This window comes from Abramis brama (genome assembly GCF_963993115.1).
Source record: "Abramis brama genome assembly, chromosome: 20".
Lineage (NCBI taxonomy): Eukaryota > Metazoa > Chordata > Actinopteri > Cypriniformes > Leuciscidae > Abramis > Abramis brama.
In genome coordinates this window covers 23450135-23474518 of record NC_139982.1, presented here as the reverse complement: position 1 = coordinate 23474518, position 24384 = coordinate 23450135, and the positions used below count along the sequence as shown (strand labels likewise).

Genomic DNA, 24384 nt, shown 5'->3' with positions numbered 1-24384 from the left:
GACTTTAAAGCCCTGCGGATTTTTATGTTCATAAAAGCCCTCCTTTTATGTTCTCTTATTGAATATTTTTAATTTGAAAATGCTTTCAGCTCCTAAAAAAATCTCCAGCTCTCTCAAAAAACTCTACAGATTCTTTGCTGAATCATTAGCCTAGATGTTAACCTTAATGTAGACTCATTCCTTAACTCAGTCTTCTCAAGAACATCTAAACCAAATCAATACCTCATAATATAGCTGTTCATGCTATTGCTTCCTGAGATCATCAGGCCTTTATAGAGGATTATTTCCAGCTCCATCTAATTGATTCCATTGAGGCCGGCCAGACTGTCTGCGTTTCTTCGCATTTCCGACGGGAGCTGAAATGATGCAGCGTTGAAAAGGCTATGTTTAATGCTCTGGGGCCTCTGCCTCATAACATCCCATGCAAACAACACTTCCGTCTCTGAAGAGCTTGAAGAAACTGGGTTAAATGTCGGTTATTTTTTTCTTATTAAAAACTCTGGTTTGTTTACCTAGCAACATCCGTCTAGCGCACAATGGAAAAGCGCCGCAGAAAATGCTTTCTGTGTGAACTGCTCGGTTATGGTTTTTATGCAATGAAGATCTTCTCTGCATTGAGCTGCTCTATTTCTGCAATGAATATTCTGCGTTGAATATTCAAAATTTTACTAATTTTATATTGACAGCCCTAGTTGGCATCACCCCGATTCCCTCGACAAAAATCCAATAGAATTTTTCCAATTGGCTTCTGGAGTATTGCAGAAAATAAGCTCTGTGACCAAAAAAAGTTTATTATTCTTACATATTTTGTTAAACATGATAATCTTCACAAGTTAACAACTTTTATGAATTTTGAAGCCTAAATGCAATCGGCAGGATCAAAAAGCTAAACGTAATCTATAAACAAACTACACTACGGTCACATCATGATTTCATCAACATCACTAAAGGCCCAGGTATACTTCATTTTCTGCATTCAGTTGAGTGTGCAAGCCTTATGAAGCAAAAATATCTAAAGCTTACATTAACCACAGTCCTTATTTTAAGAATTTAACCAAAAACCCATTAAAAAAAAAAAAAGAGCCCATTTACTTCAGGACAATGGAACCGGAAGTGCTAAAATGCTAAAACTCATTTCTGGGTTTTGGCCTACAAAAATACATCATACCGGCAGCACTCTATATTATGACTGATATCACTTTTAATTGTCTTAAGTTTTCCTCATGCTCATTTCTAACCTAACCCCTCTGATGGGAATCTGTTTTGTCGTGACCTCAGGAATGCCTAGCCATTAAAAAAAGGTTTGGTTGGTACCCTAAGCCCTAAACTCATTTCTAGAATAGCCCTTGTTGAGAGGTCGCACAGAATGTGATTTTGTAGCCAGTGTGTTCTCATTTGTATGCTCTGCTTCTAAAACTACGGGACGGCTCACGAGCCAGGCTTCAGCTATGAGTGGTATGCTTTAACCTTTGGGCGTTAGCTGGAGAAAAACATTAGCTTGTCTGTATGTTTTGCAATACTTGTGTTATGGTTGGAAATGGGAATAGAGGGAATTGTTTTATTGCTAGCCACTTTCGTTACAGAAAAACAAGTAGCTAGAGCTGCATGATTAATCGTTAAAAGATCGCAATCTTGATTCAAGCACCCACGTGATCAAATTATCACAGAGGTACTGGGATAAATGTTTGTAGTTCAGATTCAAACACTGATGTCTATGGTTTATAAGCATAACGAGGCTGTAAAAGCAGACTGAGTTTACCTGTTCAGAGTGATGACGTTTAATGTCCTCGACAGCCTCTGTAGTCCCATTCAGCCACATGTTAGCAACCGCCTTTTTCAAGACTAGTGTTGTCACGATACCAAAATTATTGTTTCGATACCGATACCAAGTCAAGTATTGCGATTTCGATACTTTTTCGATACTTTTCCTGAAAAGGGAGAAACACTCTCAAATATCATTGCTGTGCTTTATTTTAAAACCGGGACAACATTCTAATCATATAACACACTAATAAATGAACATATGAACAGCAGATATATTAAACATTTGAACAAAATATGAAATATCAAAATATAAAAAATTAATTAGAGCAATGACATTCAAGGTAAATTTTTTTATGAATTTAGCAACATTATCTCATTTATCATAAGAAACATAAGAGCTTTATCTTGATTCTGAACTTTGAATAAAAATATGAACAGCGATTATATTAAACAATGTTTAATATTGGTAACGCATGATAAGCCTGGTGATATATTTGACATGTGGGGAGAGAGTTGTGGAAGGCCTATACTTCATGTTAAACAAATATATAGCAGCAAAGACAACGTCGGCAGTGTTGACGGCAAAATAGGCTACAGAATAATTCGTTCTGTATTGAGAGGTGCAATATTTGAAAATCTATAATATTTTTTTAAATGACATTTATATTGTATTTATGTCAAAACTTTCAAACATCAAAATGTCATTTATTAATATGTATTCGTGTCAAAATGACATAGAAACATCTTTTCCTATTCTATTTTGCCTGGAAACGCTTCCAACACGCTTGCGTGTCGTGTGAAAAATGGGCGTCGGTTCTATTTCTAGCATGCACGCATTTTCCGCGCGTCTCGAGCTGCACCCAGACGCGTGTCACGCAGGCAGTTAACATGGGAGCCGAAATAAAAACGGACACGACACGCAGCCAGTGTGTCGCCGGCCTTACAAATCTGGAACGCGGTCATTCTTAGAAGTATCGATACTAATAAATTAAGGAATCGTGACGTTTTTAATTTCCGATTTACTTTTGAAGTATCGGTGCACCGTGCAACAGAGCAAGGTAGGCAACGTACTTCCATATGTCACTCCTCGCGTCATCTTTTTCTACGAGTCGTGGACCACTTGTGCTCGCACATGCAGCCATCTCGCTGTAGTATTTTGTCACATGACACTGACAGCGGCAGGTTCTTTGCTGCGTGCGTCAGGAAAAAAACACAGACGTCCATAGGGAGGCGTTTTTTTTTTTTTTTTTTTAAGTATCGATACTGATAAATTTAGGTATCGTGACGTTTTTAATTTCCGAGTATCGCGATACTTTTGAAGTATCGGTACACCGTGCAACACTATTCAAGACACGTAACAGTGAGTGGGGTAATACTGATACTGAAAACTGAAAGTGTCTTGAGCTTGTGTTCACACCACAGACCTTATTTTAGCCATTTAACCAAAATCCCATTCACAAAACCCATTGACTTCGGGACGATGGAACCGAAGTGCTAAAATGCTAGCTCGTTTCCACGTTTTGGCCTACAAAGTGAGGTCATACCTGCACCACTCTATTTCCTATCAGTTTTGGAGATAAAACCCTGTGGTACATGTTCCTTTATGCAAAGGGACCCGTGGCTCTCACAGAAAAGTTTTGGATGACTTGAAGGGACAGTCCCTTCATTTTTTGGGGACAATATAAAATTTAACCAGTATTATGACTGCTAACACTTAATAACAGCCTAATTGTCTAAGTTTCCCTCAAACCATGTCAGTAGATTAGTTTCATGCCTGCTGTTTGTCATAATTCATGAATATAGGAGTGGTGAAACAAACTATTTTTAAGTTTTATTTCAGTTTTATTTGGTTTTTTTTCTTCTTCTTTTTTTCTCCATTGAATCAGTTAAAAAAACTGATTCATCTATTTGTTTGTCAACATTTTGCATGCTTTGATACGTTTTTCAACTAAATGTAGTAATAAACAGCAATGTCCTCCTATTTGAGCTTCACATTCACCCGTTCTCATTTCTAACCTAAACCTTCTTACGGGATTCTGTTTTTGTTTCGTGTTACCGTGCGTGCTATTGAAAGTTCAGTCTGGTGCAGGATGTCATAATGGCTCGGGTTGTGTTACTCAACTTAAATTTCCTTTCAGATTAGGAGAGAAAACCCAGTGATATGTTCCTTTATGCAAAGGGACCCGTGGTGCTCACGGAAAAGTTTTGGATGACTTGAAGGGGAAGTCCGAATAGCTGCTCTCTGCTGTAGGAGATTAGATAAGCAGTGTTTGGGTGGGATTTGTTTACAGAGATCTCTCTGACTGGACGCTGAGCAGGAGGGGAGGAAAAAACCCAGTGAGCCACGTCTTCTCATTCTCGTTCACAGAAGCTGCTGTTAATGCAAGGCTTTAATGTTGTTTCGCTCCTGGCAGGCACGTGTGGATCATCTGCTTCAGCTACGTGTTCATATTCGACTCTCTGCGGGCGGTTGACTGCATGCCAGAGAGAGTCTGATGTCCTCGCCCCTTTTGTGAGCAACACAAGACGTTGAAACCCAGGGGTTACGCTTTGACGATCAGCTGGGGGTGGATTTCTGAAACTCCCACACCCTCTCGCACTCTGCCTGTTTGCGGTGAGAGACTGTTGACAGCGGTTTTGACACAGCTGATCTCCCTAATCTCACGTCCCCTGACACGTTTCACTGCCTTTCTGTTTTTTTGAGCATCCCCCGACTGAAATCCCACCCCGATCGGCGCTCTCTCTAGACGACGTGCCGTAAGCTTGTTTTCTGAACAGCTGCAGAGCTCCGTTGGCCTTCAGAGAGGTTATTGTGTGGTCAGGGCTCTCTGTCCCAGTAGCTGCTTTAGACTGTGGTCGCTCCAGGCTTTCCGGCTGCAGCTTGAACCAGATGACTCGGACCCCCCCTCCTTCCACCGCATTGACCTCACAGGAAATAACTGAGCTGGAGAGGGGTTCAAATTTAGCATGGCTTTGCTTGACGAACACTGACTTACTGGTTTGTACTGACTCAGAAAATGGTCCTTTTTTAGCATGTGGCCACCATGGTAAATTCCATGTTTTAGTCTTTCTTTTGGTCTTTAAAACATGATCCTTGTGGAATCAGGTTGCACGGCGGGGAACAGCGGGCGGATTGATGCACTGCACCTCCTGTTAAAAACACTTTTGGGAAATTTGAGACAGTAATGGTGAAAATTCTCATGGTGCTATTGTTTTCATCTTGGTATCCTTTTTTTTTTATGTGATATTTTGGTTGTAACCTTGTTTTTGTCTTAAAGAATCTGATTTGTTTACCCAGTAATATTTTTGGATTTAGTAAAAAAAAAAAAAAAAAAATTAAAGACAACACGCTACCACTCAAATGTTTGGAGTCACCAAGGCTGCATTTTATTTGATAAAGTAAAAACATAATATTGTGAAATTATTTCAATTTAAAATAACGGTTTTCTATTTTAATATATGTTAAAATGCTATTTATTATTGTGCATTACTCCAGTCTTCAGTGTCACATGATCCTTCAGAAATTATTCAACATTATGTTGGAAATATTAATGTTTTTTTATCAGGAACTAATTTGCAGACTCTAGCAGTTGCAGGGTCCACTTGTTTAAGCAGCAATGGAGGCAAAACGGATCCGAGAGAAATTTCAAACAGGACAATTTAAAGCAAAACAAAAGGCAGGAAGGAAAAGTACAGTGTGGGATCGTTTTAGTTAAGTAGTCAACCAGGACAAATCAAGTTCTGGGTGTGTGATATGGAACAGTGTTCTTTTATGTAATATGGAACAAGCATTTATCATTGTCGTGTTTCCAGGGATGTCTGTATTTAATGAAGTGACATGTCACCATCTCAATTTACTCAGCTCATGTTAGCAAATATTTGTATGTGGTAGTTGTGAAATTAACAAAGATTGAGAATAACATTACATTATTTGTTGGTTTGGTTTTAGTCCACACTGTTCTTGGCTGCGGTTCAAAAATGGAGCTTTGCTCTGAGATTACCACTATGAAATCTAATCTTACTCCAGGGGAAAGAGCTTGAACATTTGAAGACTGGCCTGGACTCATGCAAACATAAGACGGGTGCAAAAGCATCCTCTAAATAGTCTTAACAGTAACTCTCTTTGTTTGAGTTGGGAAGTCCAGACCTGCTCTGTTATGTCATCATTCTTTTTGACCTGATTTCTGTAACTTCCCCTGATTCTTTCAACTGAAATGTGACTTCCTGCTGACTGTGGGCTGCTGGGAATTTTTTTTTTTTAAAGATCTGCAAAACCACATTGATAACCAAGTAGTCTTAAAACCTTGAAATTATTTTGGAACATAACCCAATTGCGATATAATTTGGCTTTATAAAATATTACCATGTTAGCGTTTAGGGCAGGGGTCGGCAACAGGCCCGCCAGCAATAAAATCTGGCACGCGCCCGCAGCCAGTTTATTTTGATAGCGACTGGTTCTGAAATAGATCTGTCATGGCAGCAACGGTTACTCACAATATCTTCATCTTTGGTGAATTTGCCTTCAAAATAAAAGTACGAGAGCGTTTTTGCAGCTATGTTTTATTTTGAGATGAATTGAGAGCTTTTCATTTGATATGTGTGTTTCAGCAAGGCGGTCTGTGTTGCAAGTTGGTGAATGAAGATACTTGCCAGGTTATGTTACTGCTGCTTTATTAATTTATCCAGTGCAAAACACCGCCACACAAATGTTGCTTTTTGTTAATGACTGTCCTAATACAGGATTTAACACAGAGTAACAGCTCACTACCAGTTACAAAAGACACTGTAACAGTCTGTCACAGGCAATTCTAGTTGCATTTTTTATCAATTCATTTCTTAAATTATCCTTTGACTATGGTCTGGCCCGCCATGCTAGTGGCAAATTATTTATTTTTTTTATTTTTTGGCCCGATGCCAAACTTACTGATCGGCCCCTGGTTTAGGGTCTGTTAGCTGGTCTAATACCCTCTCGTCCTTCACTGCCCCTTGCTATTGGATTTCTCCCCTGTGTAGCCAGAGCGTGTGGTATTATCAGGTTTAACTTATGTTAGGCCCTGGATTTCGTCACTTTTCCCATCACTATGCTGGAGGTTTATTAGGATTTAGGCCATAAGATCTTGTGCAGAATATAGAGCACTCTATTTGTTGTCACAGAGCCAAACAAACTCATGTTTGTACTGTCAGCTAAGCCATACCGTTACCAGGGCAAAAAATAGCCTCTCGTGCTTGAAACTGTAGTTATTCTGTTGAAACATCAGCTGTCTGGTCTGTCTAGAGTTGTATTCAACAACTGTATTCTTATTTTGTTGCCATAAGACCATAATCTTATGGCATGGGTAATTTCATATTATATAATGACGTAGATGGTTTATGCTGGACATTTTATGAAAAATGGCTTATATTTACATGGCAGACGCTTTTATTCAAAAAGCGAGTTACATTGTATTTTTAAGGTACACATTTACATTCTTATCAGTTCTTGTTTTCCCTGGCAATTGAACCCATGACCTTGGGTTCGGTTGGGAAAGCCAACGCTCTACTGTTTGAGCTACGGGAAAGCCGTAGCTCAAACCGTAGCTCTACCGTTAGCTCCATTTACCACAGTTTATTATGTTTAAACCCGTTCTGCAAATTTCTTTTTTATAACCAGTGGAGAAAATATGAAGGAAAAACCCTGTGTACTCTGTCTAGGCAGCTTATATTAAATGATTTATTATTAATAATAAATCATTTAATATACCTACAATGCATTTTTTAAAATAAAAACAAGATCCTATTTTAAAAATAACTTTATTATTGGTTTTAGGCTATTACTTAAATGTTTTATAACAAAACATAACTGCAGATTCTGCCTGGGCTTAGCTATACTATTAAATTAGTTTAATTATTTATTATAATATATAATTCATTATCTATTATTATTATTATTATTATAATTATTATTAAATGTTATCATGCTTATTGATTGGATATTCCAGGAACACACAAGTTACTTAAGCTTATTGGATTTTTCAACTGCAAACAATTAAATGTAGCTTCACACTTAACAAGATTATATGGCCGGACGTTTTTTTTCCCCCTTTTCCTCTAGTCTTGCATATGAATAACTTAAAGCAGTCCAGTCCATTGACAGCTGGCCAAATATATCTAGCGTTGCAACGTGTTTGTTTCACGCTGTGATTCCTTTTTTATAATGCATCATATAATGTGTGTGCAAATAATGGGTTGTGCAGCTTAAAATGAATCACAGCATGTGCTTCTGCAACACCATTGACTATGAAGACTGAGCTGGTTAAGAATGGCCTAAATGTACAGGCAATAATGGAAACCTTAACTGTAACTTAATTTCAAAGTTTCGAATTTAAAAAGGTAGTCTCACATTGCCAAGCCACCGGTGAATTATTCACAGCGGCTTTTGTTACCGCATAAGTAGTGTCCTGTTGGTAGTTGCAGTCGCTTACTAGTGACCTAGCATGACGTGTTCCTGTATCAATAGATGTGGCAAAAGTTACTGTTTTAACTGTGTCCCCTTTAACTTTAGGTGCTACACGCTTGATCTAGGAGCAACAGGCTCGGACAAACAGCATAGCTTGTTAGCAACTGTGCATGAGGAGTTTGCTCTGTAGTTGATTATTAATGGTGACCAGGGTTAATTGTGTCATCAGACTCCTCGACTCTGTCATCATCCAGTTTAGGTGTTTAGGTCCGTCCTCATCTGTCGCTAGGCAGCCAGCACTTTCCCTCTGGTTGTCACGGTAGCAGATGTGTATGGGCCCATTGACGTCAAAACCCCGATCCAACAGCAGACTCTCGCTGCATCAGAACAGGAGCCCTGCGTCATTAGACTCAAGATTATATCAATATGGACAGAAAACATGACTCTTGAGCTTAAAGAGCGCGAGACGTGACTTGCATAGATGTGTCAAACCAAAACTGAGTCATTGCATCACGTCAAATGTTACGTTTAACATTTAAATGTGTATAAATCATCTTGACATTATCATAATGATTTGCATGATTTAAATTTTGCTCATCCAAACAAATGCATCTTTTTCCTTCTCTGGAGCTTTTGTAATTGCGTGTTCCACTATTTTCAATCAACAGCCTGTTGTCAAGGTAACAACTCCTTTAATTCTTATTATTTTCTGATAATGTGTTCCAGGGCTCCAGAGATCATCCTGGGCTTACCCTTCTGTGAGGCCATAGACATGTGGTCACTTGGCTGCGTCATCGCTGAGCTCTTCCTGGGCTGGCCACTTTATCCTGGAGCACTGGAGTATGACCAGGTAAGATAAGGCAGTGATCTCGGATAATGACCCACTTTGTTGCTTTGGGGCCATGCTAATGTGTGGTAGAGTATGACATCATTTGCTTTTATCCTCAGTGTAAGTCTTTGTGATAACTTTTCTTCACAAAACAGAAAATAATTAGCAGCAGGGTTGTGCAAAACTATACATTCAAGTATAATGGAACGGGGTCTATGGGTCTCCTGACATGTTTTTAAAACCTAGACTATTTTAACTTGAATTCAATGTCGTAAGAGTCATGTTGCAAAACTCAAACTGTGAAACCAGTTTGAGCATGCTAGATAGAGACTAACCAATAGTGGATTTTGGAAAACTGAGTTTATCTAGATTTTTGCCCCCTAGGAACTGCCACAAAAAACAACTTTAATTTAAGTAAATGTAATTTTAATAGGGTAAGCCCAGGATGATCTCAAAGATATATTTTTTTATTTTAGAGATCATCCTGGGCTTACCCTATTATAATAAAATCAAATGAAGTATTTTTTATTTTAAGAAATCATCCTGAGCTTACCCTAATAAAAAAATATATATATTTAATGAAATATTTTTAATTAATCATCCTGAGAATGTAGTATTCAAATCCATTCTGCAGAATTCCTAATTTTCCCACAAACAAGTACAGAAAACCCAATGTCTACAGATTGTGTCATGGACACATAACCTGAAAGATGATTTGCACACATTCAAATGTGTGAGCACATTTATGGTCACCATGGACCAGTGCTGCCGATAAACCAGTTGTCGGAGGTGGTGTAAATGTCACATATGACAGTAGCAAAACTATCCGGCTATGTCAGAGTAAGCTGGACTGGGTTTGCTGACCACAAACCCTCGGGCCGCCTGTCAGTGCCAGCAATGGGTCCAGTTCCACTCCACACAGCAGAATGTATTTATAACCAAAAGCCCCACTCGCACACACACCCTCTCCCTCTGCACTATCAGCAGGTTCTCACTTCAGCGCGCTCTCTGTGTTTGTGCAGCGCTTTGGCAACCCGATCATGTCACTATAACACCCCTAAGATGCCATAAACACTGCTTGTTTAACACAGCGGTGTTGAGCCTCAGCGCTTGTAAAAGGAGAGGTGGCGTCATAGTCGAGAGAGGAAGAGACTAAGAGGAATGAGAGCGAGCAGCCAAAGAGGGCTTTGTGGTGGCTTGTGCTTTCACTGGTAGAGGCCCACTATGACACAGTCTTTCTGAGAAGCAACAGATGCACGCTTGAAGGCGAACGTCAGAAGAGTTCGCTGACCAGTAATACTCGGTTTCCCAAGGCAACAAGAACAATGGTGTTGTTACACAGAGACTCATACATTGGTGGGGTTGGACTGCTCCTGCTTTCCCTAAGAAGACAGCGCTATGGTTAACCAAACACCGTTAATGCCTTTGTGATGTTATTTGCGTTATGAAGTCATCGCTCGTTACTGTCATAGATTTATAAAAGCGTGCTTTGGCAAACAAATCTAGGTAGTTAAAAGGGAGTGATGTAGTATAATGTTTAAAGATGAAAACCAAAGAGACTATTACTACAAAGTCTAGTCAGACAACTTATTTAAACCTATTCAAATGAAAAACAAGGCTGTCTTAAGGTCATTGGTCATGTCTGGAAATGCATTTTCAGTGCTTTGTTGACTGAATGACCAATACCGAGGGCAATATTTTCCCCTGTAATTGATTTTCACAAGCACTTTAATAAAAAAAATGTTTTAACTGTTAACACACACTGTGTTGTCTGTGTATTTTAAATACTTCAATTTCTATTAATTATTTGAAACAAATTCTCTGCATGAACAATTAAATGAAATATTGTAAGTGAATGCATAATAACATCCACATTACAGTAAGTAGCTGTTAATGATACACAAGATACACTACCTTTCAAAGGTTTGGGGTTGTTAGATCTTTTTCTTTTATGTTTTTGAAATAAGTCTCTAATGCTCACCAAGGCTGCATTTATTGGTTAAAAACACAGTAAAATGGTAGCATTGGGAAATAATATTTGAATTAAAAATAAATATTTTCTATTTTAATATATTTTCAAATGTAATTTATTCCTGTGATGGCAAAGCAGAACTTTCTGCATCATTACGCCACTCTTCAGTGTCACATGATTATTCAGAAAGCATTCTGATTTGCTGCTCATTAAACTTTTCTTATTGTAAATTTTGAAAACTGTTATGCTGCTTAATTTTTGTTGAAACTGTTAAAACCCTTTCAGGATTATTTGATCATTAGAAAGTTCAAAAGGCTGAATGAAAACTTCAGAAACATTAAACTAATACTAAACGCGTACCTTACGCCTAGAATTAAATTAAATGTATCAAATATTAGATAGCAAAATATCAGTGAAATGCACTATATGGGGCTTTTCACACTCACATTGTAAATTTAAGCATTTTTGTCACATTCAGGATATTATTTTATCACCTCCAGTGGCATTTACGATGACCCATGGTTCATTTTCTGACCCTGTTGTCATTCACTTCCAATTAAACTTTCCGTTTCCCTCAAGTTGCTTGATGGGAACCGTCCATGTACTATTCTGTAGGTGCCAGGTGGTGTACTATAAATTAATCAGGATTAAAAGCGTCAACCAAATGGTAAAGAACACATTTTGCCCTGCGTTGGCTTGCATTAAGTCTGTTCGGTGTGAGAGGTTTGACATCTGTTGTGGGCAGAAAGAGTGGCCAGCATCTTGACTTGGCATCTTAATAAAGCCCTGAGGAGCAGCAGACCCCATACTGCGCTCTGTATTGAGAGTTAAACGCTGAGCTCGCCGAGCTTAGCCTTCATGAAGCTGATGAAACTGAGCTTGAAATAACAACTGAAGAAGTTATTTGCTTATATTTGTCTCTTTTGTTGTGCATATCAGAGCTGGTTTTGCTGGTTCTTGTCGATTGATATCGCCCTGTGCTTTGTAACATCTTGTTTCATCCTGAACATGCATGGTTGGGTGATATCTAAAATATTTGTTCCTTCTGAATAAATTTGAGCCATATTTATCTTTCGTAAGCACTAGGGTTGTGATACAAATATACTTGTCAAGACAAAATACCATTCTGAATGGTTCATTGGTATTTTGGCACACAATTCCCCTGCTGCATACCACTCATAGGGACCTGCCTATTCCTGACCAGCCTTATCTTGAATTACTTCCTCTTGGAATAGTGGAAAAGTACCATCATCATCAATCTTGTCATGCTTTGTAAATCAAAGGATTTATGTCATGAGGGATTTTCAGATGGATTTAGCGTTACTTGTTTTATCAGAAATCCACTAATATTGAAAACATCTCTGCAGATTCGTTACATCTCTCAAACTCAAGGGTTGCCAGGTGAGCAGCTTCTGAATGTGGGGACGAAGACGGCCAGATTCTTCTGCAAGGAGTCCGAGTCACCATACGCCACCTGGAGATTGAAGGCAAGGGTCTATGGATTGAGTTATTGTCTGCTCCGCATAAAGTTTTGATGTGAATTTCTTATGTAATGACTTCAAACACACTTCCTGTTTCTGCAGACGACTGAAGAACATGAGACTGAAACAGGACTGAAGTCCAAGGAGGCGAGGAAGTACATTTTTAGCTGTCTGGATGACATTGGACATGTAAGACCTCATTAATCATGCTTAGCTTTAAAATTATGGAGTTTTTGCTTGCATATGAAATCAAGAAAAGTGTTGAGAACTTGGAATTATTGTTATTGATTTATAATTGTTGTTATTGATATTAACAATAATTATTACTATGATTAATACTGTTTGTAATGATAATTTTGACCAATAATAACCAACAGTAATTAGTTCTAATAATTATATAAAATAATACATAATTATATAATATTTGTATTGTAATATATAATATTGCATATAATAATAATTTAATAATAATATTAGTTTTGTTAATAATAATATTTATTTTATACAATAATAATAATAATAATGACAGTTATTAATCGCATAATAACAGCAATAAAAATGATTGTATGTGGTAGAAGTAATGATAATAATTGTTTTTATTGTTTTTATTGTTTTAATGTATTTATTAGGTGAATCTTGTGCTTAACATGGAGGGCTGTGACCAGTTGGCGGAGAAAGCTGACAGGAGAGAATTCGTGGACCTGCTGAAGATGATGCTGATGATTGATGCCGATCAGAGAATCGCCCCTTCAGATGCACTTACTCACCCTTTTGTCACTATGCAGCACCTGATGGATTTCCATTGCAACCAGTATGTCCTGACATTTTTAATGGCAATTTCATTGATTGTTGTCTAATTTGTGTGGTCATTCTCGAGAAATCGTTTGCGTGTCTCCAACAGTGTCCAGTCCTGTTTCCACATCATGGATGTGTGTCACTCAAGAAGCATTTACGATACTCTCAACCGCAACAAAGCACCCCCACTCATGAAGCCTGTGACTCTTCCAAGTGCTCCAAATATCACTGTCGCCTTCAACAAAATGCCATCTGTCCACTCTCAGGTAAAACAGCATGCTCTGAAAAGTTCTCAGGGTTTAAGTGCAAGCAAGAAGACAACGACAGATTATTTCTGAGATTAATCTATTTACCTTTACAGACTCTGCCGCCGTCTGCTCCACCTGTAGTGCATCCTGGAATTCCCATCCAGACAGGAAGTTCCCAGTTTGGGTGTAACGACTCCTTTCAGCAGGCGCTCATTCTATGCCCTCCTGCTCTTCAAGGTATTGGAATATTCACATTCTTCTAGTGGGATGCACATAATAATTTGAACTAGGGATGCACGAGGGCACACGATCTTTAAAAAATGTATTTTAAAAAAAAAAGGTCAAGGTTTACAATGCTTGATTGTAGGGCACAACAATTTGGGCAAAAGATTTATATATCATTATGACTATACAATGATGAATTATAATTGTACTCTAAAAAATAAAATTACCATTATTTAGTAAAAAGAAATATTACAAATATTTCACTGTAGAATAAAAATAAATATAATTTAATAACAATAATAATAAATAAGTTTTACAGTACAACTATAAAAATGTCAATTCTTATATTTATGGCTGTCTTAATTTTTTCATTTTAAAACCATCAGGATTTTATTTTGGCAGAAACCACATGGAGACGTTAATTTGGTTGTTTGACTCTACAGGAATCCCTTCAAACCCAAATCAGCCAGGAGGATATTCGGTTAGAATGGAGAACACTCTTCCTCTGGTGACCCAAGCCCCAGCTATTCAGCCCTTACCCATGAGACCAGGAGTTATAGCACAAGTAAGTGCCTATTTCACAAGATACTGTGGAAAAATAATGGAAATCAGCCAAGGGTTGTTATCCATCTTGACGTACCAGTTTCGATATTTAACACGAAGCAAGATACATTACAAAGGTTCAGCATTGTCCTTTCTTGACCTTTCAGCAGCCGTGGTCCAACAGAACTCCACAGATCCTAGTGCCAGCTTGGCAGCAGGTCCCACCACCTGCTACGAGCTTGGCATCCGATACTGTCGTTGGACCGCAGAGGAGAGGAGACTGGGGGTAAGATCATCAAGAAGGAGCTGCCCCTTAAATATCATGCGCTGACGTAACCTCTTGAGCATTTCGGTGACCGTTGTTTTCTTTGTTAAAGGAAAGTGCGGCCACACAGCAACCATTACAGTTCGGTGATGACCCAGGCTATTGTTCCCAGCCAAATGGCTGTGTCAGCCCATCAGCCTATAAACATTGGCATCGCTCATGTGGTCTGGCCTCAGCCTGCATCTAACAAGAGGAACAAACCCAGCCAGAACAGGTGAGCAAAAGCCTACAGTCATTGGCAGGGTCTCAAAAGTGAGATGCCTTGGCCTCTATTCAAAACTTATGATACTCTTAATTCGAGTTTAATTCGGTTTTGATTCAATGGATCCTTTTCACAGACTGTGACGCACTTCCGCAGCTATTAACATTATTTTATTTATTCATTTTACAGTGGACTATTAGTAATAATTAGTAATATTACTATTGTGACTTCTGCTTCTGAGAACCCCAGAAAGGTGAAAAGGATCCATAACATTTAGCTGAAAGGCAGAGTTGAGATAAATATATTCATTCTTGTTGCTTTTTAGGAGTATGAATGTCTCGCACTACACGGACACACAGCCCTCAGTGTGTCCGTCACCAAAGATGGCGAACAGGATGGCGAGTGTGGAGCAACAGCAGAGTTCTCCTGACAGAACAGTGCAGGCCCAAGTGAAGCAGGAACCGGAGCAGGTGGAGGAAGAGGGGTGCTATAAGGCAGCAGTGGCCAATCAGCAACGAGAGTCTATCATCATCAGAGAGTCGCCCAGTCCGGTGGTTAGCGTTATTAGTATAAGCAGCAGCACAGATGAAGAGGAACAAGCACAGAGGTGCTCTCTTAATAAGTGAGTTTATCCCTCAGTATGCACTTACGTTTACAAATCAACATACATCACTGTCCAAAAGTCATGTTTAATCAATTTAATGCTAAATAAAACAATTAAATTCTTTCCAACAGAAAAGTAGTGTATATTCAGTATTCAGGCGTGGTGTGACTTATTTTACTTGCAAATAGATTAACCAATCATAGCATAAGTCATTTGCATTTAGAACTCTTAAAACCGCATAAGCAAGTACACCCTTTTTAATTCAGTGAGAGGTTTTAAATGGTTATGTAAAGCTAATTTATGACTGTTTTGGTGTAAAACATCTTGACTGACATTGTAAGTAGATTTCAGGGAAATAAAATGCTACTAAATAAAACTCGACTAGAAAATATTGTCAGTAGTGGACTTTAATTCTGTTTAGCTTGCATACATATAGCTCTTGTTGCTAAACTGAGTGGCATGTGTCTTCGACAGGTGTAAGGGCAGTCCAGAGTGTGAAGCATGCACAGGCTCTCTGAACATGGAGCGAGTGTGTTCCCTCAGCAGTCCCGATAGCAGTCTCAGCACCAGCTCCTCAGCCTCGGCACAATCCAGCCCTTCTCCATGCAAAAGACCCAGCAGGTATGGCATTTTATGTTCAACACCAGTAGAACTGTGAGGTGAGGTTGAGTCTGTATGTATTTTGATGTTCTTTCCCTCCTCTGCCCTACTGCAGTATATCAGAAGATGACGGCCATGAAAGTGGGTGTGAAACGGTAGACGGCTCGCCCCCTTCAGACTCCTCCCTAGGGCCCCATGACAGCCCCTTCCCCGAAAGACATTTCCTGACCAATCAGAACCAGAACCAGGAACCCCAGGCTAGGCGTGGACACCCTGACATAAGGCAGAATAAACCTGCGGTGAGGACCGTGGTGGTGCCGCCCATGAGAGTGCTGAACAATAACCATCATCCCAACAGTGAGCACCACACAGGTATGGACCGGCCATATGTTGAAGAATAACTAGTTTTTATAAAGTTTTTATGAAAGTGAAACGGTAGTTGTCTGTTTTCTTGAAATAATGTTTTGGGTTTGATACTTGCTGTCGATTATTACAGAAAATAATTTCAACTTGTCCTTCAGATTGTAAAAAGCAACACAAAATTTAACTGTTACTATGGAAGTTTATGGGGCTTTGAATTCATCTGAGCTGAAGCATTATCTAAATCAACCTTTTATCTTTCCATGCTGTTAAAGTGCTACTAATTCCTGCCGTTGGGAGTTTGCTTCATGTAAACAATGTTTGCTTCTCTCTCTCTCTTTGTGATGCAAAGCTGTATTTTCAACATTATTACTCTAGCCTTCAGTGTCACATGATCCTTCAGAAATCATTCTAATATGCTGACTTGCTGCTCAAGAAACATTTCTTATTGTCAATGTTGAAAACAGTTGTGCAGCTTCATATTTTTGTGGAAATCGTGATACTTTTTTAATTTGAATTTTTCAATGAATTGGAAGTTCAAAAGAGCAGCATTTTTTAAAAAATAGCAGTGTTTTGTAATTTAATGTGTCCTTGCTGAATAAAAGTTACATTTAAAGAGTAAAAAAAAGAAAAAAAACATTAACGGTAGTGTATCTCATCTCCCTTTGTGTTATTTGTGTGTGTATTGTGTGAAAGTTTACTTTGCATGACGTGAGTTTGGATTGGATTATAACTTTGCACAGACAAGCACTTTCTTACCATTTTTTGTAATAAAACATAATGGCCTGGTTTCACAGACATGGCTTAGATTAAACTAGGATTAGGCCGGAGTTCAATTAGGGTATTTAAGTAGCTTTTAAATACATGCCCTAGGAAAAAAAAAAACATTACTGGTGTGCATCTTGAGACAAAACAGCTCAAACATGCATTTTAGTCGAAGACTAGCTTAAGCCTTGTCTGTGAAACTTGGGGATAATGTTTAAATGTCCTGGCTATATCTTTTTTTTTAACTTGTATCCTAGTGCTATGCTAAATAGCCTTCCGTTGTGTAAGTGCATTACAACAAAAAAGTTTTTTACTAAATTAAGGATGGTCAAAATTATTTTCTGTGCCATCATGCCTCAAGAAACTGTCTAAATAGATCAACTTTTGTCAAACCTGTAATGGTGCTTTGTCTTGTGCAGGTTAATGTACAGCTGTTTCTTGAAGTGCTATTTGCATCCCATTTACATCCACAGCTCAGATTTTTACATAGCTGCGTGGGAAAAATATAAACCGACTTGCTTCATTCCGTACTGTTGAACAGTGTCTGTTTTGTGAAATTGTTTTTTTTTTGTGTGGTATACAGACTGGTTTCTCTGAATGGACTTTTTTCCAGTCTAAAGTTGGGCTATTAATACAAAGTTCCTTCTGCACAACCAGTTTTTTTAGTGTGGTCACAGCCAATGTCTACTTTACAGGTCATAGGAGAGAAACAGGAAGTTGTCACAGAGGCTATCGCAGGTGATTATGGGTATAACGTGCACTGCGACCCTGTGTCTTGTGCGCGACATCCCAGTGTTGAGTGACCCTTTCGGTTTGAGCTTCCTCTCCCATACCTGTGATCTTTTCATTCCTGTATTCATTTTTACTCTGCGTGTTGACTGCCCTAAATTTCTTTACTTGTTTTTGGAAAAGAAATTCCCGGCCTCCCCCTTTCGTGTCAAAGCATATCTTTCCTGCTTCCTACATGGAGCCAATGCTTTGTTTTCAACGCATGCTATGAAAGAAATATTGCTGGAGCGGTAAACTCTTTCAAAGGCTTCTCATGGCATGTTACCCTTTTGGGGTGTCCATGGAAAGTTTGAAGAGAGTTTATGTTTTAGATACATTGCTATCTAAATTTGTTTATAAGTTGGTAGGTCGTCAGTTTTTATTTTAAGTTTGTACTTGTTGTTTTTGATGTTTAAATCACTTCCTTGTGAACAGAACGTCAGCCAATTCAGTTCGTACAAGTTGCAGTTCTTGTGCCAAACTGCAAGCGTTCATTTCTATTAGCTGAAGTTTTGCATTTAAGTTTAGTTATCCTTCTTTCATTTTATCCCTTTTATTTATTGATCAGTCATTTTTTGGTCTTTTCTGCTTTCTGCAGTCTTCGAATCCTCCTGCCAGTCCAGAGGTCGCTGCGGCCCAGGACGACTGAGCCACCTTTCCACGCCCACGCTGCCCCGCCAGCAGAAACTGAGCTCTTCATTCCAGCCACAGCCGCCAGGCTTTGGCCAGGTCTGTCGGGTTTAACTCTCTTTGACTTCTCTCGGTAATGCTGTACAAATTGAAAACGTAGAGAAAAGCTCTGTAGATCATACTAAATTAATTATTTTTATTAAAATAAACATCGTGAGTGCTGATGTTGAATGAAACCATATGCTGAGTCTGTTCCACAACAATTTTTTAGTTCCCAAACAGCACATGGATTCAAATGTTTTGCTTTTTATTTAAGATTTAGTTAAGGACCTTATGAAATCCAAAATTGATGTTTTGTGCCTTTTAGTTTGTCTGTTAACTTTTTAAACAAACAAAAAAGCATATTTTTATATATCTAAATGTACCAAAAAATATTGATGACTCCAACCACCATTCATGTCCCACCCACTAATAGTGCCTGCAATTGACTACCAAGTAGTAGATCATAGTTGTGACAATGATGTAAACTAAAGCTATTGGTTAATTAAATCTAAAAAAAATTATGAGCCACCCAACATCCTATTTTAAAGTCAGCATGAAATGTTACCCTATATATTTTGTAAATGCATGTTTATTGTGAATGTTTGTCCATGCATATTTATTTAGTTTTCTTTTTTGACTGTAATTTTCAATCAAAATGTCTACACAATCTTCCAGTAAAAATAACTTCTCTCTGGTGACAAATGCAAGACTTCTCTAATAATTTAGTCCGCTTTTCTTACAATCAGCTTCAAGCTTTCATTCAGATCTGCCTCCACAATAATAGGAATTGTCCAAATTGGGAAGTTTTGAAGTTTTAAGTTGATATTTAAAATTTTGGAACAAAATTGACATCGTTTTGTTTCGTCCCCGCTCAGGTCCAGCATTACGGCTCTTGCCACAAGGAGTGGAACGGCAACTACCGGCAGCCGCGCCGACCGCAGGCCTTCATCCCACCCACGGTGCACGGCCACACCTTCCCGCTTCCCCACGGCAGCCCCACACACTCGGCCGGCCACCCACCACCTCCCGCCCTCCTCTCCTATCCACCTTCCGCCCCCGTGGCCCACCTCTTGCCTTCACCGTGCCCACCACCGGGCCCTCGGCCCGTCTTGCAGCCCGCCTACAGCCTGGTGCACCACCAGGGCATCAGCGTAGGCATCAACCACAGGCTGCTGCCCTCCCCCACCCTGCTCCCGCAGGGCCAGTTCAAAGCCCTCTTTCACCCACACTCCTATGTGGCGTCGCCCGTCTACGCAGGCTTCCCCCTCAGCCCCAGCAAACTCAGTCAGTACCCATACATCTGAGCTGGAGCCCGCGGCAGCCACGCGCACGCAGCCGGCACTGAGCCGCGACAACTTTCTTTTCATTTCCTTTCCTTATAAAGTTTGACGATGATGATGATGATGCAAATCAAGCTTTACAGATATCGTGGAGAATAAAACAAACAAATGGATGCGTGAGCGAGTGAGTGGATTGAACACAAAAACTAAATTTTAATGTGTTTTTGCACATTTGATACAACAAAATCCCTAGTCGTAAGACCCTCGGCAGAGGGCCGCAGCAGTTTCCCTATGCTATTTTTCGATATTGCCTTCTGACGTGTGTGTTAGACACAGTGACTCGTTCAAGCCATCCCTGTCTCCAGTGTGCGTGCGAGTCCCCCTTGTGGTGACCCGATGTTACCCGTCTGTATTTTTCCGTAGTAGCCCCATGCTCTTCAGTGTTAAGTCTCTCTTTTTTAGACCGGTGTTGAAAAGGTTCTGTCACACTGCATGTCTCTGCATGGGCAAAAACCAATGTTGGACTTCAAAAGGGGGGAGGGGGGGAGGGGCTGCAAACCGTCGCTTTTCACCCTCTGTGTATATGTTGTAAGACTTGCTGCATTGAATCCTTGGGGTTCAATAAACAGTGCCTTAAAATACATGTTGTTGCAAGTTACCCCGAGTCCTACGTGCAGTCATGCGTGTACCGGACTGCAGCACTTGAAACATTTTCAATCGTTATTTGTGATTTTTATATTAGGGCTGTTTCATAGATCTTTTTTTTTTTCTCTCTCTCGAGCTTGATGCATTTGCGTATTCGTTGACTTACATAATCTCTACTTCGGTGTCATTTATCATTATTTAATTAATCTCTTAGGGTCTCGACAGGAGTTTTTGTTCGGAAAGCGGCTTGGGTGTCGAACCAAACACGCCCTAATAGGTGTCAGTAAAATCTCACCTGATTGGCTATTTACGCCTGCCGAGTGCACGATCAGGCTCATGATTTGACCTTTTGTACAGGGCGAAATGTGTTTAACGCCTTAGATGATTTGCGCATTATTCGCAAGCGATACAGTCCTTTTGCGTGTGGTATTTACAGGTGGATGTATTACGCTGAGTGGTAGCAGAGTTTGATTTTTCGAGTATAACGTGCTTCGCTGTAGCAGAGGCCGATGAACTATGTATAGAAACGTTTGAGTACTTTCATATTTGATAATCTGTTTCTAATCTAATAGTATTTACACTGTTTAATGAAACTGCAATACAATCCATAGTTTTCGGTGTGTGTTTTTCGTTTTCTTTCCATCAGTTCTGTTATTTTTAGAGTTAGAAGTGTTATCGGTGTTGGACTTGTATCAGCAGATAGCTCTTTGATGATATTGTATGGTTTCATGTTTGCTTTGTGCAGAATTATTCAGTATTGAGTATCCAACTGTAAAGTCTATCATTGCTGGAGTATTCAGTGCTTTATAAGACGAGAGTTGATCGTGTGCAATTTTCTTCATAGATGCATGTGAAAAGATTGGATTTTGTATTCCCTCTCTCACCATTTAATTGCTTTTTTTGACGCTGGCTGTTTTTATTTCATACATTCCGTCAGGGAGAAATAGCTTTTTTTTTTTCTGTGTGAATTTCTTTTCTTTTTTAGATTGGAGTTTTTCATTAGGTGCATTCTTTCGTAATTATGCTTTCGCTACACCAAAGACAGTAATTAATTTCTTAAGCAGAGTAGCTACTGTTTTAGCGTAGACCTCGAACGTAGTGTAGTTGAGGCCGTATTTAACAGAAAAATCTATGTAAAAATGTTGAGGTTGATGTTTAGCTTTTTCGGGCAAGTTATGACTTTGTTTCATTTATTCTTGAATGTATCATAGATAAGCTGCTATATACTGATTGCCACTTCATAATAGCTGTGAAATTAGATGATTAACTTTGTTCTTAGCCTTCTTATTTTTATATATGTCTAATTACCTTGAAATAGAAGTGAGATGGTTTTTTTTCTTTTTCGTTAGTTTGTTTTTGGGTTTTACCGTACTGACTGGCATCAGAAGCATTTTAATGCCTCTTTCTGTTTTGCTTTCTTTTTTTGAAGTGTCATTGTAACTACTGTATTGCAAGTAATGGAGATTTTGGGGTTTTTGTGTGCGTGGGTTTTGTATTTTACGTTTTGTTTGCATCAGTGTTTTATCTGTTGTTATCTTGGGGCTAATCTTACGTATTAGATGCATATTGGTGTATATCTATCTTAGTACGTATATTTGCATTTTGTTAAAGCATAGCTTGCAGGATAGATTTAACTTTTTTGTTTTAAGTATCGGTATAAATTCTGTATTCAATGACCCACTCATCTCGCCATTTCAGAATATTTTAATTTTAGTAATCCTATTAGCACTTGATACGTTTGATAAGCTAGACAAAATTTAGGGTTGGGCAACAACAACAAAAAAAACTCATTTGGGCATCTCTAACTACAGTGCTTAGAATTTTTATTTGATTTCATTTCCCCCCCTTATTATAATTTTACATTGAAATGCACACAAAAAGGTGTATCAGGTATATTCATGTGTTAAGAAATGGAAAAAAACAAATGATGCAGAATGCACGTTTTGCTTATGTTTTAAGGCGGACTGTTCGCTAACTCTGAAAAGCAGGAGTTATTAGGGCACCCGTTGTCATTTTGTGGGCGATTCTACATGGGTGTGTTCATTCTCGCACCGGTCCCTGCTCTTAAAAGCGAGCGACACTGCTTTAGTGCCTTTGAAATGTGCGTCAGACCTTTATATCCCTTTTTCAAACACTGCCTGCCAGCCTCTTCCTCGCTTTCATGCTTGACCGAGGGATGAAAGCGTAACTGCAGTGTTTGATAGTCATAACTGAAGTGCTGTTACCGACCAGTTGCTCGTAGATCGTAATCCTGTTGGATGTTGATAACCTGATAACCAATAGCGAGTGTAACTTTATACTCATGCAATGCAGTAATCACCTGAAAGGTGAAAAATGGATGTTTGTTTCTCAAAATCGTGGAAAGGAAATCCAATCATGCTTGATTAATTTATATTTTTATGACCAACAACAACAACAAAACAATAATGAAATGATATCAGGGATTGTTGTTATTATTATTATTATTATTATTATGCTGACTAAACGCCCAAGACACGGTTTTCTTGTATTTGGGAAGCTTTACATGATACACTGTGAATGTAAACCACCATTTGTAAAGTAGAAAGAACATTGCCCTTTGTTTCACAGGACGTGATCAGAATTTTTGCTTTAGCATAGCCGACTTCATGGAGGTACAGTCCAAAATATGGTGTCGTACCTCGCATTATGACCCTATATTTTATATTCAGCATGTAGCACTAGAGATGAGTACCGAATTGCTACTCATGCGCACATTATATGAATTCTTTTCATTAATTCACTGCAAGTAAACATTTCCGAAATGGTTTACTTCTAACAAGGTCTACCAACCCCAACCTAATAAGAGTGAAACTTGGCGTAAACGTGAAGGACAGAGGGATCTGCAAACGAAACTAAAGTCGAAATGTCTTTGAAACTCCCAAACCAAACAGTTTTTGTTTTCTTTGATTCATGTTTTTCTTTTAGATCTTCTTGTACAGTTAATTCAGGGTCCTTGTATTTTTCATATGTGCTACTGTGTAACACTTGCCGTAGGATTTGGGTTGGATTGCTTTAGATCTATTTTTAACTCCTCTGCAGATTATATTTTAGTAAAAGTTAAATCTCACTGCAAGTTATCGGATAATATTTAGACTTAAGAGCAAACAGACTTGATTGACTAAATCTGAACTGTTACTGTTTTCATATTTGTAAATTTTTTGTGGCTTTCTGATTTCCGTTTGCTTTTGATTTCTATGCTACATTAGTTTGCCATGTAGCCACTGCACTGTGCAATATTCACTATATGAGGACTGGGAACCTTTTTTTTTTTTTTTTTTTTTTGATGTAATGTCTCTTACAGTTTGCGGTCGTATTTCTCTCTAGTTCTCAGTGATTTATATGTGACCAAGCCTTATGTACTTTGTCACAGAAAGCGGGTTTTCCTGGTGACTATTGGTGAGTGTCAAATTAAAGAAATTATGGTGTATTGTCAAAATTCACTTTGAATTAAAATATATATTGCTGCGGGCACACAATGTTTGTTTGTCTTTATTTAAAGAAAACTTGAAGACAACTGAACATGAAGAATGTGATATGTTCTTGCTTGATGAATGCTTTTTTTGTTGAAAACACTTGTTTAAAATTTCTCATCACAAATAAGATTATCTTCTGAAGATTATATTTAAATTTACATTATATTATATTATAAACAAAAATTTAATCTTGTACCAGGCCAAAAAACTTGAAACTGACGAAAGTGCGCCATCATGCGGATGGAATCACAATTTTTTATGACGTTTTATATCGGTGCTTCCGGTTGTTATGTAACACATGCTTATAAGTAGCCTATACAAGGACATTTATTCTGCTAAAATCTCTTTAATAAGTACACGTATTTTAAAACCCGGT

General features: G+C 38.6%; 1 protein-coding gene across 2 annotated transcripts in view; it reads left to right on the top strand.

Annotated features, from left to right (window-relative positions):
• hipk3a (homeodomain interacting protein kinase 3a) overlaps nucleotides 1-24011 on the top strand; it is a 37698-nt gene extending 13687 nt beyond the window's left edge. The window contains exons 3-16 of one of the 2 annotated variants that reach the window (XM_084095535.1): nucleotides 8927-9050; nucleotides 12369-12488; nucleotides 12585-12671; nucleotides 13112-13293; nucleotides 13384-13543; nucleotides 13639-13762; nucleotides 14194-14315; nucleotides 14461-14579; nucleotides 14671-14832; nucleotides 15146-15442; nucleotides 15899-16045; nucleotides 16140-16396; nucleotides 18516-18646; nucleotides 19465-24011. In XM_084095535.1, the coding sequence (XP_083951661.1) occupies nucleotides 8927-9050; nucleotides 12369-12488; nucleotides 12585-12671; nucleotides 13112-13293; nucleotides 13384-13543; nucleotides 13639-13762; nucleotides 14194-14315; nucleotides 14461-14579; nucleotides 14671-14832; nucleotides 15146-15442; nucleotides 15899-16045; nucleotides 16140-16396; nucleotides 18516-18646; nucleotides 19465-19893 (2461 nt within the window). In that variant the 3' untranslated portion in view covers nucleotides 19894-24011. The remainder of the gene's footprint in view (nucleotides 1-8926; nucleotides 9051-12368; nucleotides 12489-12584; nucleotides 12672-13111; nucleotides 13294-13383; nucleotides 13544-13638; nucleotides 13763-14193; nucleotides 14316-14460; nucleotides 14580-14670; nucleotides 14833-15145; nucleotides 15443-15898; nucleotides 16046-16139; nucleotides 16397-18515; nucleotides 18647-19464) is intronic. The other variant, XM_084095536.1, reaches the window with a different exon arrangement.
• The last annotated feature ends 373 nt before the right edge of the window (nucleotides 24012-24384 follow it).